The 21,374-nt window shown below is 42.1% G+C and overlaps 1 protein-coding gene across 3 annotated transcripts in view; it reads left to right on the top strand.

The window, feature by feature from the left end:
- Positions 1 to 21,374, top strand: part of EPHB2 (EPH receptor B2) — a 309,543-nt gene that overhangs the window by 259,044 nt on the left and 29,125 nt on the right. For all 3 annotated transcript variants that reach the window (XM_056795607.1, XM_056795606.1, XM_056795605.1), the window contains exon 6: positions 2,966 to 3,090. In XM_056795607.1, the coding sequence (XP_056651585.1) occupies positions 2,966 to 3,090 (125 nt within the window). The remainder of the gene's footprint in view (positions 1 to 2,965; positions 3,091 to 21,374) is intronic.

Raw genomic sequence — 21,374 nt, 5'->3', positions numbered from 1 at the left:
TGGGAGAGATCTTAGAACAGAGAATGTCAGAGCTGGGAGAGACCTTAGAACCCAGATTGTCAGAGCTGGGAGAGACCTTAGAACAGAGAATATCAGGGCTGGAAAGATTCTTAGAACAAAAAATTTCAGAGCCAGAAGGAAACCTAGAATATATGTTATCAGAAAGGACTGTAGAACATAGACTGTCAGAGCTGGAAGAAACTTTAAAATATGAAACACCAAAACTAGAATAGAACTTTGAATCTGGAATGTTAGAACTGGTAAGATGTTAGAACATAGAATGTCAAAGCCAGAAGAAATCTTAGAAATCACATAGTATGAATCCCTACTTTTATAATCAATACTTCTATAAGCTGCTCTCAACTCTGAGTAGATTCACACCTATGGAGTACTTATGGGAGGGCAGATGTCATGTAGCATAAAAAATACATGGATAACAATAGCCATTTGAAAAAAAATGTTCTAAATTACTAATAATTAGAGAAATTCACATTAAAACAACCAGGAGGTTCTACAACATACCTATCTGGTTAGCAAAATTACACATGCACCCCAAAAAAAGGAAAATGACAAATGCTGATGGGGCTGTAAGAAAACAGGCATTATAATTCCCTGTAAATATGTCCAGCCATTTTGAAAAGCAATGTGAACTATGCCTCCAAAAGATATTAAACTGTGTATACCATTTGACTCAGTCATACCAGTAATAGTTCTTTATACCAAAAAGATCAAAGAAAGAGGGAAAGAACCCACAAATACAAAAATTTATAAGAACTCTATTTGCTGGGGCAAGAAATTGAAAACTATGGGGGGATCCTGTCCTTTGGGGAATGACTGAACAAGTCATGGTATGGGAAATGTGATGGAATACCACTGTGCTCTAAGAAAGGATGAAGAGAATGACTTCAGAGACACTTAGAAAGATGTGTATAAATTGGTGCAAAATGAAGTGAGCCGAACCAAGAGAACAATCTATACAATGATAATAATTTTTTTTAACCCTTACCTTCCATCTTGGAGTCAATATTGTGTATTGGCTCCAAGGCAGAAGAGTGGTAAGGGCTAGGCAATGAGGGTCAAGTGACTTGCCCAGGGTCTCACAGCTAGGAAGTGTCTGAGGTCAGATTTTAACCTAGGACCTCCCTTCTCTAGGCCTGGCTCTCAATACACTGAGCTACCCAGCTGCCCCCATGATAATGATTTTTTAAAGACAACTTTGAAAGATGTAGAAACTCTGATCAACACCATTACCAACCACAATTTGAGAGAACTTGTGATAAACATTGCCTGCCTTGGGTCAGAGAGGGAATAGGTGTGATTCAGAGTGAAAATAAGGCATAATTTTGGGGCATGGCTAATGCAAGAATTTGTTTTTGCTCAACTATATGTTTAAATGCTATTAAACAGGGGAGGGTGTTTTCTTATTTTCTTAATGGAAGAGACAGAAAAGACAGATCTCTTGAAAGTAAAATAAAATTTACTTAATTCTTTTTAAGTATGGGTAAAGGGATAGCTAGGTGCCTGGATGGATTAAGAGTCAGGCCTAGAGACAGGAGGTCCTGGGTTCAAATCTGGCCTCAGACACTTCCCAGCTGGGTGACTCTGGGCAAGTCACTTAACCCCCATTGCCTAGCGCTGACCACTCTTCTGCCTTGGAGCCAATACACAGTATTGATTCAAGGAAGGGAAGGAAGGGTTAAAAAGAAATAATAATAAAGATAAATTAAAAAGTAAAAAACAAAGAAGTTGCAAAGCAGGAAATTTTGGCTCAGTGCCAGAGTAAAGGTGGAAGGTAAGGATTAAAAAAAAAAAAGACTGGTAGGTCTCAGTCTGCATCCTTCAAAGGAGTACCACATGGAGGAGATCATACATCCATCCAAGTATAAAATGGGCGAAGGGAGGAGTTCCTGCCTTGCCTTTTTCACACTCTTGTTCTGAGGGTCAAATGGGAAAATAAATGGAAAAGCACTTTGGTAAGTGAATTAGAAGTCAGAAGCATGCTGGTAAATGTTTAATAACTAGTGAAAAAAGGTATGCACGATACACTTTCAGAGTTTAATCTGTATTATTAGCATTTTCTCCATCCCTTTCTTCAGTCTAGGCAATCAACCAACCAATCCATCAAACCCTGATTTGTAGCATTTGCTAATTTCATCCATGCTTGCACTGGAAATTTAACAATCAGCTCTCAGGAAGCCAGCATCAGCCGGCTCCAGAACACCCTGGTAGATGTCAACATTTGAAAGTTCGGTAGTACTGGACAGCGCCACATTGCCTCTTACAATAGAGACGAGGAATGGTGCTCGTAGAACATCCCATCCCCAGCAGAAACACTGTGCTGTGTGGGCTGCTCTGGCTTAACTAGCTTTTGTTCCCAAAGTGCAAAGGTGTTGTGGGAATGCAGGAACAGGTTTTGTTTGAGTGGTAACTGCAAAGAAAGCAAAAGGCATCAGAAAGACTTTTTTTTTAATGGAAAATGTTGGCTGAAGTTACTACAATAAATGGTATCTACATAGAACATTTGCAAAATTTTACATTCATGTTACATTTGATATCTTATCTAAGACTCCGATCTTGAGAAATGGGTACTTGGTTATTATTATCCCCATTTTTTAATGATCCCCATTTTGTAGATGAGGAAACTGAGGCTAAGTGACTCTACCAGGGTGACAAAGCTAGTGAGTGTTTGAGGGGAATTTGAACCTAAGTCATCCTATTTCCAAGTCAGTGCTTCCTTTTGGACTCCATACCACTATATTTGATGCTGGCCACACACACACATGCGTGAGCACATGCACACATGTTCTCTGTACACGCTCACCCCGAAACAGAACTCAGTAGCCCTGGAATAAAATCTACCCAGACCCTTTCTGAGACTTCTGGGAGGGCGGGGGATTGGGACAACACAGACACTGCATCTGATTTTCTAAAGGATTTCCATTAAACTCCCTCCTCTCTCTTCTAGCCCCATCTGCCGTGTCCATTGTGCACCAGGTGAGCCGGACGGTGGACAGCATGACTTTGTCCTGGTCCCAGCCTGACCAGCCCAATGGCGTCATCCTCGACTATGAATTACAGTACTACGAAAAGGTAACTGGGGCTTGAGGGAGTCCTGTGTCCATGCCTTCATTCCCTGTCCTTGAGGCTTGAGACAGCTCCAGAGGTCACTGTTCCATTCGATATTTTACCAAAGAATGAAGGAATAAGGAAAGTGTTTATTTTTATTTTGTTAACCTTCCTTTCGAAAGAATGAAGGAATAAGGAAAGTGTTTATTTTTATTTTGTTAACCTTCCTTTCTTAATAACAACTCTTAATCAGAAAGCCAAGGGGTAGGTAAATGGGGTAAAGTGACTTGCCCAGGGTCACACAGCTAGGAAGAATCTGAGGCCAGATTTGGACCCTCGAGAGGGGAGGTGGAACTAGAAGGAAATTCAAGAGAAAAAGTCTAAGGACCAGACTGGTGATTAGTATAAGTAACCTCAGTGAAGGAGATGCTTCTTCCAATGCTGTGAATTCAGCACCTTCTCTGCAACTTAGAGATTCAGCCAGAGGTGTTTAACACAAGGCACAGCATTCTTGAATGCAGCCTGAACCAAATTAAAAAATAAAAATAAAAAATAACCAGGAGGAAGCTCCTTGGTTCCAAGGAGTAAGAGCCTGATCTGGAGATGGGAGGTCCTGAGTTCAAATTTGATATGAGACACTTTCTTTCAAGGTGCATCCTTCAGAATAGCCAGCCCTGAGGCCCTTTTGCTGGCCCTGAGTTTCCTGCTGCTGCCAGGGCTCAGTGCTCTGGGTTGGGGGAGATGGGTCCTGGGACCTTCCTTCTGCCTACCCCTTAGATCCGAGTGATCTATGGTTCTGGCTTTTGGGGAGCATACCTTTTGATCTGAGTCTAGGAGGAGGATTCCCTGGCTCTGCCCTGTTGTTCAGTTTGAATTTCGGTGCCCTAGGAGCATTCAGTTTGTGATCAGTAAGGAAGGGTTTTCAGAGGTCTGAACTTTTGCTGCCTCTAAGCCGCCATCTTGACCGGAAGTCTGTGAGACACTTTCTGTGTGACCCTGAGTAAATCATTTAACCCCCATTGCCTAGCCCTGACCATTCTTCTGCCTTGGAACCAATACCCAGTATTGATTCTAAGATGGAAGTTAAGGGTTTTAAATTAAAAATAAAAATAAAATCATGTAATTTTGTTTTAAAAGGCCTTCTGCCTTAGAATTAATATATAGTACTGATTCTAAAACAGAAGGAAGGTTTTTTTTTTTAATTTGGAAAAAGTTAACAAAATAAAGACACAGTAAAGTATAGCAAATGCCAATGTGTGATTTTCTAAGTCAACAGGTGACTCCCAGAAATCTTTGTGGGTGGTTTAGTGACCTTTGTTTCTACTTGAGTTTGACATTGCTATTCTAGAGCCTGGATAAATTAAGTGACTTGCCCCATCTCTCTCTGTAAACCACACTGCTTCTCACCTCTGTGATATGGCAGCCAAAAAACTAATGTGGTCTTAGAACATCATGGCAGAGGTATAGTGCCTAGAAAGAGAGGGGAAAAGATGATCCTATTATCCTCCGCTCTGGTCAGATTCAATTTGGCATATTTTAGAAGAGAGCATAGAGTCCTAAAGCTGGAAGAGACCTCAAAGGCCATCTAGGACAACCCCTTCATGTTACAAATGAAGAAACTGAGGCCCAAAGAAGGTGTGTCTTGCTTAAGGTTACCCAAGTAGTAAGCATTCACGGTGAAATTTGAGGCCAGAGCCTCTGACTCCAAGGCTACTTCTATTTCTACTCTACTGCCAAACTGGAGTGCCTCCAGAGATGGAGAAGGGGTTGCAGCCCATCCTGAACCTTATGTGTTGAAGGAAGCCTGGAAAGTTGAAGTTTAAAGACAAACATCATCAATGTCTTCAAGTATTTGAAGGGACGTCAAGTAAAAAGAGATTAACCTTGTTCTGCTTGGCCCCCAGGAGGCCAATATACAACCCAAAATATTAGGGCATTTTGTATATTTCATGGAATTCTATGAATAAGCATCCTTAATTCTTCCTGCCATTTGTTATGATTATTTAAAAATTACATATGTGTTGTATGAAAATATTCTGTTTTCTTTTTTGTGAAAAAAAAAATAAACTCCAAATTAACTGGGGAAGAAAAGGGGGACCAAAGTAAGGGAAAACTCCATGAAAATTGGGACATTTTTCTAAAAGGGAAATGGGCTGCCTTTGGAGGTGATGGTGGCCCACCACTGGAGCCCTCCAAGAGGAGCCACTTGATGGAGACAGCATAGGTGGGATTACCAAGTTAGAGATGAGTCAGATGCCCTCCGAGGTCTTGTCTAACCATGAGGTTCTGTGATCTAGTGTGATTCTGTGTTCTGAGTTCTCTTCCACTTCTAACATCTAGGGATTCAGGAATGTTGGTCAGATTGTTGTTATATCCACAACAGCAAAGAGCCCACGAGAGGCAGAAAGGTTGTCTGGGAATGACATTGGTCAGTGGATTATCTTCCCTGAACCCCAGGAAGCAAAGAGGAGAAGGAACAGAGCAAGTTATCTCCCCACCACCACCTCCGCCCCCAGTCTGTCCCTCACTGGTTGTTGGAGGGAACCCTTGAGGGAGAGTCAGCTGGAAGGAGACAAGACCAGATGCTCCCTTAAGTCAGAAAGCCCAGTGCACAGCAGGACTTAGAGTTTCCCATTTCCCATTCCTACCATCCAGTCCCTCTGGCTATAGTTGCTATAGCTTAGCAACTATAAATTAAAAAAAAAACTAATTAAAAGCTTTATGATTAAATGAATGGAGAGTGTTTGTCCCTGAAGATGGGAGAGGAAATGATGAATCCCTTCCCACCCCTGCCTGTGACCTATTTTTTCCAATACTTGAGGCTGATGGAGGTGTGAACTGCAAAGTGGGCCTTAACCTACATTCTTCAGGCATCTGAGTGGTTTCCTTGACCCTCCAGAAGATGCCCTGTGATGGAGACAGACAGGCTGATTTGGCTATGCTGGTCTGCAAGTCAGCTCCATCCTGAAGGGAAAAGAGATTCCCTTGCAATAGCCTTTCTGGGTTTATCTTGTGTTTTGTGTTTTATTTTATCAGAGGGACATGGGGGAAAGGGGTACAGAAGCGACGCGAGGTAGTATTATCATACCTCTATTTTAATAATACTTTCAGTTCTTCAAAGCTTTGATTCCTAGATCTCTAGAACCCTAGTCTCCCAAACCCCCAGGTCCACCTACCAACTGCCTGTTGGACAGTTACAACTCAGTGTCCCGTAGCATCTCAAACTTACCATGTTCAAAAAGGAATTCATGTTCCTTTCCCCCAAAAGCCATTCTTCCTCCCAACTTCCCTGTGTCTGTCAAAGGAACCACCATCCTTCCAGTCACCCGGGTCCATGACCTTGGAATTCTTGAGTGTTCCCCTTCACTCAACCCCCATAGCCTAACAGTGGTCCAGTCGTGTCCGTTGTGTTCTGCTGTATCATCTCTCACATCCATGCCTTTTTATCCACTCAAGCAACCACCATCCTACTCCAGGCTTCCCTACTCCTACTCCAGTCACTTCCCTATTGCTGTCTAAGATACCGCCATCAGTCTACCGAAGGTTCACAGTCAGTGTCATCCTCACTCCACGTCATTTGTTCATTTTTGTTTGGATAATCTGACCTTCTACAACTTCTCTTGCATCTCTCCATTTCCATGGTCACAACTGTACTCTGAGCTTTCATCATCTCTCACCTTAATTATTGCAATAATCTCCTCATTGGACTGTCTCCAGCCCCTAGTCCATCATCCACCCAGCTACCCAAATGATTTTCCCAACCCATTAGGGCTGATGATGCCGCTCGTCTCTGCATTAATCCCAGTGATGGTTCCAAAACACCTCTAGAAAAAATTCAATCACTTCTGTTTAGCGTCTAAAGCCAGAACTTTCTAATTTCCTAACTTGACTCCAACATATCTTTCTAGCCTTATTATTCACAACTTCCTCTCATGCACACACAACAGACCAGTTAGACTCGCGCTCTTATGATTCATCTTTCCCAACACAGCATCCCATGGCTGCCCCTAATCCTAGAAGGAACTCCCCCATCACCTCTGACTCTTGGAAACCTCAGCATCCCTCAAAGGCTAACTCAGTGGATTGAGAGGTCCTGGGTTCAAATCAGATACTTCCCAGTTGGGTGACCCTGGACAAGTCACTTGACCCCCATTGCCTAGCCCTTACCATTCTTCTGCCTTGGAACCAATACATAGTATTAATTCCAAGATGGAAGGTAAGGATTTTAATTTTTTTTTAAAGTCAGCTCAGTTGCCACTTTCTACATGAGTCCTTTGCCAATCTCTCCAGTTTTAAGTAACCTCTACAAAGAAAAAGAAAAAAAATGCCATGTATATGAATATCTACATATATTTTGATGTTTCCTAATATTAAGTCAATTCCTTGATCACAAAAACTTGCTATTTGGTTTTGCACCCCCAGTAGAAGGAGATGCTTAATGAATGGTTGTAGATCAGCCACCTCTCATCTGAACTGTTATTATTTCCTTCTCATTGATCTGCCTGTCTGCCCCTTTCCAATCCATCCTCCACACAACTATCAAACTGCATTCCAGTATACGATGGGTTTGAGCCTTTCGTGTGCAGCCTAGCTTTAGTCGAGGGCATGGTTAAGCAATAAAGGAGCATTCATTAAACACTTGCTGAATACCAGTAAGACCTGGGAATATAAAGAAAAAGCCCTGCCCTCAAGGAGCTTATATATATATAACCCTTACTTTTGGTCCTAGAATCAATATCATTATCAGTTCCAAGGCAGAAGAGCAGTAGGAGCTAGGCAAGTTAGTTTAAATTACTTGCCTGGGGTCACTTCAAAGTGTCTGAGACCAGATTTGAACCTAGGACCTCCCATCTTCAGGCCTGGCTTTTTATCCACTAAGCCACCTCAATGTTCCAAGGAGCTTACCTTCTAATGGGAGAGATAACACAAATCTACGTACACAAGAGAAATGAAAATTAAAAATTGGTCCCACCACGGATGGTGATTTTTAAGGTCCCTTGTTAAAATAAAAATTCCGTTTTCTCTGCTAAAAGTACTATATTTTTATGAGGAAAAGATGGAGGAAATTTAAAAATCACACCCTTCTAGCTCTAACAGGCTATGTTCTAATATTCCAAGTTCTAAAACCCCTTGCAATTGTAATATTCGTTGTTCTGGCATTCTGAGATAGAATGGACACTTCTCTCCAAGGTCCCCGTCCTTTCCGGGCTAAAAACCTATACCTCCTTATTGCTGAGAATCAGATCCAGAAGAGAATTCCTCCTAGAGGGTCCCTCCACTTATTGGAGGAAATTATAATGAATGCAAATCAAGAAATTATAGGCTACTATGCTTGGGGCAGATGTCTGTGTCATTGAAATATGTCCCATCGTAATTGAAGGCTCAATGACAGACTGAGTACCTGGAATTATGGTATTCTCAGTAGAAGGAAGTTCTAAGGTCCCTTCTAGTTCTAACACTTTCTCTTCTCCTGTTCTAAGGACACTTGCAGCCCTAACATTGTTCCTTCAATCAGCTGGGACATTGGCCTCTTTCTGGCTAAATGAGCCATAAAACCAGGTTGCCCAAACTCTTCCTTTGGTCTTTTTCTTATAACCCAATGGCCTGGATGGCCATGCAGAGCCCTAGAGTTGTGTGATATAGGGGAAAGAGCACTAGCCTGGAAGCCAGGAGACCTAGGTTCTAGTTCCAGCTCTAGCTCAACCACAAACTGTATGACTTGGGGCAAATCCCTTGACTCTTCCTAGTCCTCAGTTTTTCTCCTCTTCAAGTAAGAACCTCCATTTGGAGCAAGACAGTCTCTAAGGATCCTTCCAACTCCAAGAGTCCAAGAGGGAGGTGGCAACTAGGTGAGTCCATGGATAGAGTCAGGCCTAAAAATGGGCATCCTGGGTTCAACTGTGGCCTCAGAAACTTCCTAGTTAGGTGTGACCCTGGGCAAGTCACTTAACCCCCATTGCCTAGTCCTTATCCACTCTTCTGCCTTAGAACCAATACACAGTATTGACTTTTAAGATGGAAGGTGAAGTTTAAAAAAAAAAGGTGGGGAGGGATCCAAAGGGAAGGGACTGAGATTATCCTCCCATAAGGATGAAAATATGGGAAGAAAAAGGTTATCTCCTACCCCCATCCCAAAGCTGGAGGTCATCTGGCGAGTGGAAAGCCTTCTCTCTCTTATCAGCTACCCTCCTCAAGTGGAGCAGGGGAGGGTCCTTTATGGTATGTCTGTATGGCAAGACACAGGCTCAACAACTTCCTTATTCAAATACTCTTCTTTCTCTCCGTGCCGTGGGATTAGATCTGTAGTAGGAAGAAGGGAAGGGAATGTGTGTGTGTTATATCACATACTAGGCACTGTGCTAAATAAACATTTTACAAATATTATTTCGTTTGTTACTTAAAACCACCCTGGGAAATAAATGCTGTGATTATCCCATTTTATAGATGAGGAACCTGAGGCCCACCAGTTTAAGGGACTTGCCCAAGATCACACAGCTAGTAATCATCTGAGGCTAGATTTGAACTCATGACATCTCAACTCTAGACCCACTGTTCTATCCAAGTGTACCACCCAGCTGCCTCCAGTCTACATAGATGATGCCAAACTATGGTCTATGTTGTGATCAATTAATCAATAAGCATTAAGTGCTTACTGTGTCCCGTTGATCAATGTCATAGCTGTCTTCCTTTTCCATTCTCCTCTTTTTTCCTCCCTGGTCCCCCATGTTCTGTTTCACTCATGCTCCTTGGGATCTGTGTGATCCTGGGCAAGTCATATCATCTCTTCAGGCCCTAGTTTTTAAGTCAAATGAAGGGGTTGGGCTAGAGGGCCCCTGAAGTCGCTTCTGGCTCTACCTGAAGGGTCCCACGTTCCTTCCTAAGCCTTAGACCGGCCTGGCCCCTGCTTCCTGTACAATGGCAGTCGGAGAGGCAGGAAGACAGCAGCTGCCACCACTGACCCTGAGGGAAGCACCTGTTTCTCTCCCACTCACGCTGCCTGTGCTTCAGAGATCAGTGGTTTTGTCAGCGAGGGTCCTCCCACCTCCGACACGACTCTTCGCTTTTCCCCAACGCAGCAGTTCGCCTTCCAGAACAACTTTGGCCAAAAAAGTCCTCGCTCTGAAGCCAGCCCGGTGACCAAGCTCTGCAGAGCTACAGCCACGCAGTCTGTCACCAGGCCTTCAGATAGGATGGGGGAGTGCAGCTGTCCAGACGTCTGTTCAGCTTCCCTCTGGCCAAAGCAAAACAGCTCAGAACTTCATGACTTGCCTTCATGACAAGTTCTTCCCTCAAAAAGTATTAGAACCAACAAGGGAGGGATTTTGTTACAGACCTGATCCTCACAAATAAGGGAGACCTGGTTGCTGGGATGGAAATGATGAGCACCTCAAAGAGAAGGGAACGCTCTGCCCTAGAATTTGCGACAGGGCAGCTTGGGACTGTGGAAAGAGTAATGATCCCTTTGGACCCAGAGACCCTGAGTTCAAGTCCCTCCTCTTGACTTGGGCAAGTGTTTAAACTCTCTGGGACTCAGCTCTCCTTTGCAAACTAATAGGAGTTACACAAGTTCGCCTTTTGAAGTTCCTTTCACCTCAAAATGTATGACCCTCCAATTCTAAATCTAGGATCAAATCATCCTCCCAGTTCTAAATCTAGGATCAAATCAACTTCCCAATTCTAAATCTAGGATTATATGACCCTCCCAATTCTAAATCTATAATCAAATGACCCTCCAATTTTAAATCTAGTATCAAATGACTCTCCAATTTTAAAACCCAGATCAAATGACCCTCCAATTCTAAATCTAGGATCAAATGACCCTCCAATTCTAAATCTAAGATCAAATCATCCTCCCAATTCTAAATCTATAATCAAATCACCCCCAACTCTAAATCTATAATCAAATCACCCCCTGAATTCTAAATCTATGATCAAATGACCCTCCAATTCTAAATCTAGGATCAAATGACCCTCCAATTCTAAATCTAGGATCAAATGACCCTCCAATTCTAAATCTAGGATCAAATCATCCTCCCAGTTCTAAATCTAAGATCAAATCATCCTCCCAATTCTAAATCTATAATCAAATCACCCCCAATTCTAAATCTATAATCAAATTACCCCCAATTCTAAATCTATAATCAAATCACCCCCCCCAATTCTAAATATAGGATCAAATGACCCTCCAATTTAAATCTGTGATCATATATTCCTGTGGAAAAAGAACAGAAGGCAGAGATTAGTCTGACATGTACCCTAGATTTGGGGAAAGAATTAAAAAATTCATTGAAAGGCTTGCTAGAGAGAAATGAACTAAAATTCAACATGGAAAAACAGCCCAGGAGGGATAAGAATTCATCAATTCAAGATATTCTGAAGGCATAAAGAGAACCCTTTCTGATGGGAAAGAAAAGGTGTAGTTTTCTAAAGAGATCAATGTGCATACACAGGGAACTCACGAACCAACTTAGATTTTGAAAAGACATGTAGAGAACTTAGAAGCAAGAGCAGATAAAGGAAGATGAATACAAGAGCTTGGCACGGTCCTCTAAGGAGAGTGTCAAGAGTGCTAACACTCAGAATGAGCTGAGGCTAGAGAAAAAAGCTAGCCACAACAAAAAGGGATTTACAAAAAAAAAAAAAAACCACATGGAGAAAAAAAATCAAAAAGGGGCTAGAATCCCTGATCTGGGTGGATGGGGCAATAATAACTAACAACAGAGAGAAGGCAGTGCTGCTCAGCTCCTACTTTGCTTGTCTTCTCTGCCAAGGAAAATGATCTTTGGACTGAAAAGGACAGAACAAAAATGGCCAACAGGGAGTTGAAACCCAAGATGGGCCTGGTTACTTCAACTCATCAAGGCCCAGGTGAACTACATCCTTAATAGTGAAAGGACTAGCATGTGTGATGGCTGAAACTCTGTCAATGATGTTGGAAAAATCAGGGAGAATGGAAATGCTAACAAAGGATTGGGGAAGAGCCAGTGTTGTCCTGATTGTCACAAAAGGGAAGAGAATGGCCAGCTGAGCTTGTTGAGCTTGACCTCAATTCCTGCCCAAGTTCTTTCTTTACATCTACCGGAGGGGGTAACCTGTGAACAAATGGATGTATTGCGTGTGTACACACACATGCACGCATGCATGCACACACACAACTAGAAACTACGGAGGTCATTTTTGATCTGGATCTTGGAAGAAGCCAGAGATTCCGAGAAGTAGAGATGAAGGAGGAGAGTATTTTCCAGGGGTGAGGAAGAGCCAGCTCTTCCAAGAAATGCTGCATCATATGAAATCATTGCAAGAAGGTCGGTACAACTGGAATATAGAGCACACAAAGAATAATGATGACTGCAAGACTGAAAGGTAGGAAGGGGCTAGTTGGAGAGAGCCAAACAGGAGTTTAGAGTTGATCCTAAAGTCAATAGAGAATCACCAAAGCTTATTGAGTTCAGTTCAGTTATTTTCAATTTCACCTGGCTCTTTGGGACCCCATTTAGGGTGTTCTTGGCAAAGATCCTGGAGTGGTTGGCCATTTCCTTCTCCAGCTTATTTTACAGAGGAGGAAACTGAGGCCAACAGAGTTAAGTGACTTGTCTAGGTTCACATAGCTATGATCCTGGAGTGGTTGGCCATTTCCTTCTCCAGCTCATTTTACAGAGGAGGAAACTGAGGCAAACAAGGTCAGGCTGCCATAGCTAGTAAGTGCCTGAGGAGAGAGATTTGAACTCAGGAAGATGAGTCTTCCTGACTGTAGGCTCTGTGCTCTTTGGAGCTATCTAGCTGCCCCTATATATATGGTCTGCCCTTTGGGAAAGTCACCTCAGCACTTGGGTGGATGATAGATTGGAGACAGAGTATTACAATGGGCCAAGCAAGAGGTGACCCGGCCTGAAGGAGGGTGATCTAAAATGGCTATCCCAATTCAAGATACGTAAAGCATTTTTCCAAGCCCTCGAGCACCCTACAAATGTTATCGATTATTATCCATTTGGACGTAAGAATTGGCGAGCCACTGTGTGCAGAGGACCTTCCTAGCTAAGGAAGGAGATTCCTTCCTAAGGAGAAGCTTGGCCCTGGTCCCGTCCCTGTGCCCTGGAGCTGGGAGGAGGCTGAGATATGCAGAAAGAGGATGCTTCTACCAAGGAAGAAGCCCCTGTGGCTGGACATCGTGAGTCCCGCCTTATTTTCATGGCTCTGTCTGGGGCGTGGGACCCTGGCATCAGTCACAAGGTCCAGACGGGGATGCCTCCATGTTTTCTCATTGGCCATAGAATTTGTCACATCAAATCACGGCAAGAGCCTCAGCCAAGGCTGCCTGCTGCGGCTGTGACCTCCTTCTTCCCCCTTTTCCCCAAGGGTCCTCAACTGTGTCAAAGGAGTTGGGGCTGCTCCAAGGTGATTTATTTTTGACAAACTTGCTGGCTGTTACTTAACACCTACTTATCCTCCTGGTGCTTTTACCAATTGATTATTTTCTTTTAATGACTTGCTCCAGCCCCTTCCAGATAGAGACGTTAGATTGGCTGCCCTCTAATCCCTGGGCAACTACTTATTTCCTTTTTTGAAAAAGGATTTTTATGGGAAAAGGGTCTCCTTTATTGCCTTGCCCCTAGTCGGCTGGGATTCTAGCAGCCTCTCGTGCCTGGTGCCAGGAGGCCCTCAGAGCACAGACCTCGCTGCATTCCCAAAGCCAGCCCATGTCCAGTGGCTCATAGTTCAAAGGCTGCCACTGGCAGTCACAAACCAATCCTCCCTCCCTCTTGGTTCTGGAGAAGCTAAGGAAACTGGGTCAGTGGCAAATTATTTTATAATATATTGTCAATTTTGAAATAAATCTTCATCTTCTGTTTTAGAATAAATCCTATGCATTGGTTCCAAGGCAGAAAAGCAGGAAGGACTAGGCAGTAGGGATTAAGTGACTTGTCCAGGGTCACCCAGCTAGGAACTATCTGAGGCCAGATTTGAACCCAGGACCTCCCATCTCTAGGCCTGACTCTCAATCCACTGAGGTACCCAGCTGCCCCCTAAAATAGTTTAGATTTATAATAATATATTATATAATATATATAATATAATAATATAATATAAAAAATAATAAAAATAAACTAAAATAGTTTATATTTATATGTATATATATTATTATATAATATATAATTATATATTGTGTATATTACACTATTGTTTTTACATTACATTGATATTTTTATATTACAGATCATATTAGTATATATAATATATACTATATAGTATGTATAATATATTATTATTATACATCACATCATATTACTTATATACCATATTATATTTATATTATTTATAATATTTGTTATATACCATATTACTTATATTTATATTATATCTCATTATCATATTACTTATCATGTTTATAGTATATGTTATATATTATATTACATATACTTATAAATATAGAGCTAGGAGAGACTTGAGATTATCAAGTCCAACCAGGATCTGAATTCAAATCCTAGCACTTATCACTATGGCACCTTGGGCAATCAGTCAAAATCAACAAACATATAAGCGTCTATCATGAATCAGGCCCTATGCAAGGTGCCACGGGTACAGAAACAAAAATGAAATAACCCCTGCCCTCAAGGAGTTTCCATTCTATCAGAGGAAGATAACATAGAAGTATATGCAAAATTAATCCAAGCTCATGTAGGCTCGATGCTATAAGGGATAAGGAAAAGTATCATGGAAAAGGTGGTATTTAAACCAAGTCTTACAGGAAGTAAGGGATTCCACAAGGCAGAGTTGGACGTGTTGGCCTCTAAGTCCCCTTCCAGTTCCAAATCTTTGATCATGTGATGTCCTCATTTTATTGAGTTAAGAAATATATACATAAATCTGAATATATGTATATATTCAGTCCAGAAAGGGTTAAGGACTTGCCCAAGGCTAAACAGGTGGAAAATAGCAATGGCAGCATTTGAACCCAGGCCTCTTGACTCCAAATCCAGATGACCTTGGGGAGATACCATCATCTTCATTATTATTATTTCTATAATGCTTTTCCAATTTATGTATCACTTTCCCCCCAAGATCTCTGTAGGGGTAGGTTCTTAATTCATTGCCTCAGTGATTCCATGATCTCATCAGCATGGGTCTTTCCTCCTCTAGGGTAGATAGCAGCAGCCTCATTCCTGCTCATTCTGTGCCATTCTTATCTGTGCCTATCCATCCATCCATCCATCCATCCATCACTTGAAGAGGAGAGACTGGAAGCCGTCCTCAAATTAAAAAAAAAAATCTTTCAGGGATACCAGTGTGCCACTTGGGCTCTTCCTCCCTCCCAGTGGCACACACCTCCTTGCCAAGTCGTGCATGTTTTCAAGGATGTCTTTTACACTTTCCTCACCCACACCAATCATACGCCATAGCCAGCTTTCACCTATCATGCTTCTTCCTTTCAAATCTCCACACTGCCACTGCTTCAGGAAAGGATAAATCTGGAGCCCTTTGGCTCCAGTCACTCCCTGCAATGCTCCAGACCAAAACACCCTTCCTTGACCACCCCCTCGTGATATATATCATCTCCCTCCGTGAGACACTAAGCACCTTGAGAGATGGGACTGTCTTTTGTATTTCTGTACACAGTATATAACAGGATTACTGGTGTGGCGTAAAAATGTTTAATGATGCTTTTTTTTTTTCTGATTCATTTGTTCCTTCTCATTTCTCTTTAAACAATCTTCAGTGTTTGTTTCTTTCCTTTCCTTTTTTTTTTAACTCATAGCTTCTTGACTTAGAATCCATATTAAGTATTGGTTTCAAGGCAGAAGGGCAGTAAGGGCTAGAAAACTGAGGTTAAATGACTTGTCCAGGGTCACATAGCAAGAAAGTGTCTGAGACTGGACTTGAATCCAAGACTTCTACCTCCATTCCTGACTCTATCCACTGAGCCACCAAACTGCCCCTCATATATTGATCGTAAAATGCCAACATTCCTTTCATTCCTGAATTCTAGTGCCTTCTCTCTTGATTGTTGTATCCAATTTATCTGTTCTATATCTCGTTCATACATAGGTCTTCTCTTGCTGTCTCCCTTATTAGACTATGAGCTCCTTGAGGGCAGGGACATTCTACATTTTAATGTCCTTTTCAGAATCAGATTCAAATGTCACTACCATTTCTTTGTGTCCTGCACTGTGCCCAATGCCTAGGAGGCACTAAATATTTATTGCCTAACTGGGGACTGAAAGCACAGCTCAGATGCCTTCTACCCGAGCCTTCTCCTGACTCCCTAGATTATTTCTACTCTTGCCTTTTTACTATAACTTCTATTTACTTTGTAAATACTTGTTGTTCTCTTAGTTGGGTGTGTGTTTATCTCCCAAGAAGCAGTTCTTCAAGATCAAGGACAGGGATTTTTTAATCTAATAAATTAAATACATGTTTAATGAAGCAGAATTCAACCTCATTGAATTGAAAGTCATAGAATTCCATGATCTGTGGTCAATCTTGCAGCATCTCTGGGAGAATATTAGCACATGGTAAAAAAGAATATTGTTCCCATTTTACAAATTAAGAAACTGAGATCCGTGAAGGTAAAAAGTCCCTTAGCCAAAGTCACAAATCGGGAAAGCAGGGCCACAAACTCGGGTACTCCAGGCCACAAATCCAATGCTCTTTCCACTAAGCTATGTGGTCTCTTATCTCAACCACAGGTCCAACTGATTATAACTGGCATCAGCCCAGAACTTACTCTATCTCCCAGAGTTCTCAGGACTGTGGAACTGAGGGTGGCCAGTCCAGCTGCCTTAAGTCAGTGCTAGATAGGGGCAGCTCCCATTCTAGGATACCTAGAAAACCTGTTATGAATCTGGATTTAAAAGAAGCAGCCTGGAATTATGAAAAGGACCCTGAATTTAGAGAAGCCTGGGACTTTCAGTTCCTGATCTGCCACAATTCTCCTCTCCTCTCTGATCTTCCTTTCTTGTAAAATCAAGAGAATAGTATTACCTGCATTATCTAATCTACCTCACAGGACTGTTCTGAGAAAAGAGCCTTGGAAACAGCAAAGCACCCCGAATGACACCTCCCCACAGTCATGGTGGGTGCTTTTCAGAGGACAGTCTCCCTCCAACTCAGGTTGCTCTGACAGCTTGTTCTCTGTGGGATGGAAATAACCTCTCATCATTCATTCTGCTCTTTCAGCAAATATCATAAGCACCTACTATGTGCCATGTAGAGTAGCCTGATAAGAATTAAGGGGGACACACCAAAAGCGCTAGTTTGGGGTTCTTGTCACTAGAAAGATTGGAGCCTGGTTAGGGGAACAAGACAAACACAGAGAAACATTAACTATGACAGGAGAGAAATAACAATGAACCTGAATACCAGAGGTACCCCAAAGTAGAGCTGTAAAAATTGGCATCAGAGAGTCAAAATATACAACTTCCTTATTTGATCCTCCAGTAATTTGTGTAGCTGAGAAGTTACCGAGCTGAAAGAAGCCTTAGAACAAAGGATAGAAATCTAAAAAGGACATTAAAATGTAGAATGTTAGAATATAAAGAACCTTAGAACCCTGAGCTGAGAGAGCCTTGAAAGAAAAAATGTCAAAGCTAGGAGGGAGAAGTCTTAGAACACAGAACATCAGAACTGAGAGGAGTCTTAGAACACAGAATGTCAAAGCTGGAAGAGACCTTAGGACATGCAAGGACAAAGTGTGATGGGACATTGGAACATGGAATGTCAAAGCTAAGAGAAATCTTAGAACATGGAATGTCAGAACTAGGGAAGCCCTTGGATTGTAGAATATCAGAACTTAAAGGGGCCTTAGAACATAGAATGCCAAAGCTGGAAGAGACCTTAGGACATGCAATGACAAAGCTTGATGGAACTTTAGAACATGGAATGTCAAAACTAGGAGGGATCTTAGAAGATAGAATATCAAAATTGTGTGGACCAGCAACCTTAGAATGCAGAATGTCAGAGCTGGGAGCCCTTAAAACACAGGATTTCAAAGCTGAAAAGAACCTTAGAACATAAAATATCAGATCTGTGAGGGACCCTAGAACATGGAATGTCAAAACTTAAGAGGACCTTACATTCTGGAATGGTAAAATATAGAATATAGAGGCTGAGGGAAACCTTAGTTCCTAGAAGGCAGAAGTTAAAAAGGACCTCATTATCATCCCTTTCTGTAAAAATGGATCTGTAAAAAAACAGCATGGATCCAGAAAGGTGAGGTAATTTGCCCTCAATCACAGAGCACTTTATTAAAAAGAGTCTAATTGGGAGCCCAAGATTGGTGAGTTCTGGTCCTATGTAGACAGGCTCCTTGTGTCAGGGAAATTCACTTAAATTCTTTTCATCTAGGGCTCAGCCTTTGTTTTCTAGTTATCTCCAAACTAATCCCCAGAAACATACACACACACCCTCAAGAAAATCACAAAGGGGAAAAAAAAAAGAAGATCACAAAGATTAGAGTAGAGTGGCTTTGGTAAATGGCCACAATCCAATGAGGCAGCTGCAGTCCTATAATACTATTCTCCTAGTTTAGCTGGCTGTTTGCCTGCCTTCTTCATAATCTCACAATCTAAGAAATGGGAAGAACTTCCAATTCACCCTTTAGTTCCCTCTACAATATAACTGGCTGACCCTGGGACTCCTGCTTGAAAACTTCCAATGAGGAAGAGCCCACTGTTTATCACCACTCCCTTTTTTTTCTAGCTCTAGGATCAGTCTTCAAATGAATGCTATGCCACTTCTGGAAAGGGCTCCACCTCACCCTACAGCCTTGCCTGGCCACTGCTCCCCTCTGTGGGTTGTCTTTCCCAACTAGAAAATAAGATCCTTGAGGACAGGGACTGTCTCACTTGGGAATTTCTCTTCCTCATTACCTAAGGCAGTGCTCAGCATGGACTTGGGAATTTTTCAGTCATTCATTTATTCATTCATTCTTCTATAGAACCAAAATCTTCCTCCCTATAATTTCACCCCATTCATTCATTCATTGCCCCCAGTTCTGGCCACTAGGGCCAAAGAGAATACATTGTCTTAATGCCTCTTCTCCATGACAGCCCTTTAGATAAAGACTTCTAGCTTGTCCCTCTAAGTCTTCTCGAGCCTCAAAATCCTCACTTTGAATTTTCTATCATCCTATGGCATGGGTAGGTCCTTACCTAGAAGGAATCTGTGATATCATTGGTGCATCTGATAGCATTTTCAAAGAGGGGGAGTGTCAGGTTGGGGGAAGGTTACTTTCTGTCTTGTAATCAATAGGACTAGGCCTTGGGGGTTAAGTGACTTGTCCAGGGTCACCCAAGCTAAGAAGTATCTGAGGTCAGATTTGAACCCAGGACCTCCCATCTCTGAGCTTGCCTCTCCATCCATTGAGCCACCCAGCTGCCCCTGGAAGGTTACTTTCTTGAATGATTTTGTACTTGTCACCAAAAAAACTAAAGAAAATTTTTATGTTCTCTTAATTCTAAGCAAACACTAGTGCAGTTCTTACCCAGGAATCCATGGAAGAGGCTCATTGATAGATTTCAGAGGTCCATAATCTTAGATGGGGGAAATGGCATCTTTATTTTTACCAGTCTTTAGCATTTCCTTCAAATTGTAGGCAACAAATATTATTCTGAGAAGGGGTCTTCATCAGACTGCCCAAGGGGTCCAGGACACTCAAAAGGTGAAGGACCCCTGCTCTAGAAGGAAAGGAGTTCTAGCAATAGAGGCAGATGTCCTGGGTTCAAATCCCACCTCTGACATTTTATACCTGTGTGACTTTGAACAAGACACCTAACATCTCTGAGCCTCAGTTTCCTACTCTGTAAAATGTGAAGTTTGAGCTAGAAGGTATCACACACACACACACACACACACACACACACACACCAGGCTTGTATCTATAGACCTGTGATGCTATAAACTTTAAAAACTGGTCAATTACTATGTTCAGTTACCCTCCTACAGTCTGAGGCAACTGTAAGGGATTGCCTTGGTGGACCGCATCATGTGTTAGACAGCGACACCTACTGCTGATGCTTGACATTACACCTCAGGTCTTTTTAAGTAGGAGACTATTAGATTTGATTCAATTAAAAAATTATTAAGCTTTTGCATGTGCAAGGCCCTGGGGACTCAGAGTGAAACAGCTCCTGACCTCAAAGTGTTTATGATCTACTGAGAGAAAATACTATATCATTGGCTATATAAATATCCATAAATATAAATACATACACACACACAATGTATCACCACCTGCCTAGAACACTCTAGAATAGCTTATTTCCATGCCTACCTAGAACATTCCGACTTCCTTCTAGTATCAGCTAAAGTTCAGCATCCTTCAAGAAGCCTTTCCCGTTCCCTTTCCATCCCAAACCTCTACCCTCTGAGACCATCTTCCATTTATCCTACATAGGACATGTGTAGACATATTTGCTAGCATATTCTCTCCCTCATTAGACTGTGAACTCCTAAAGAGAAGGGATGCTCTTTACTTTTTTGTATTCTCATTGCCTAGCACTTAGTAGGTTCTTTAAAAAAAACTCTTTATCTTCTGCCTTAAAAATCAATGTTAAGTATCCCAAAGGAGCTGCAAGGGCTAGGCAATGGGGGTTAAGTGACTTGCCCAGAGTCACACAGCTAGGAAATATCTGAGGCCAGATTTGAACCCACAATCTCCCATCTTCAAGCCTTGCTCTCTATCCACTGAGCCACCTAGCATCCCCCACATAGTAGGTTCTTAACAAATTCTAATTGGATTGAGTTGAGCTGAGGAAGACCAAATTTTTAAACAGATAAGTAAATACAAAGTAATTTTAGGAAAGAGGGAGCACTTAGCTGAGGATCAGGAAAGATTCTGAGTAGCTTAGCTTTGGGGAAGGGGGTGCATGCTAGACATGGGAAAACAGCCTATGCAAAAGTTCAGAGATAGGAGGTTGAATGCCTAAATTAGAGAAGTTTTAGAGTGTAAAGAGGAAGGGACAGGTACAGTGGAGAGAGGTAGACTCAATAAGACTTAGCAAGGGATTGACTATAGGGGAGTGAGGAAAGAACAGTGACAAGACAACGGTGACTACGATGCTTTCATTTAAGGTGACTGGAAAAGACAAATATGAACTCTTAGATTCAGAGCTTGGAAGAAACCTCAGAAGACATTTGGCAGATCCTTTCACTGAAATGGAGAAGTTAGAAGGGATAAAGCTTAGGGGAGGGGGAGATAATGAGTTCCATTTTGGACATGTGGCATTTGAGATGGCTATAGGGCATCCGGATGATTTCCAGCAGGCCCCCCGGTGATGAGTCACTGGAGCAGAGGAGAGACAAGGAGATTT

Source organism: Monodelphis domestica, chromosome 4 (assembly GCF_027887165.1).
Source record: "Monodelphis domestica isolate mMonDom1 chromosome 4, mMonDom1.pri, whole genome shotgun sequence".
Lineage (NCBI taxonomy): Eukaryota > Metazoa > Chordata > Mammalia > Didelphimorphia > Didelphidae > Monodelphis > Monodelphis domestica.
This window is presented reverse-complemented; position numbering and strand designations above follow the sequence as displayed.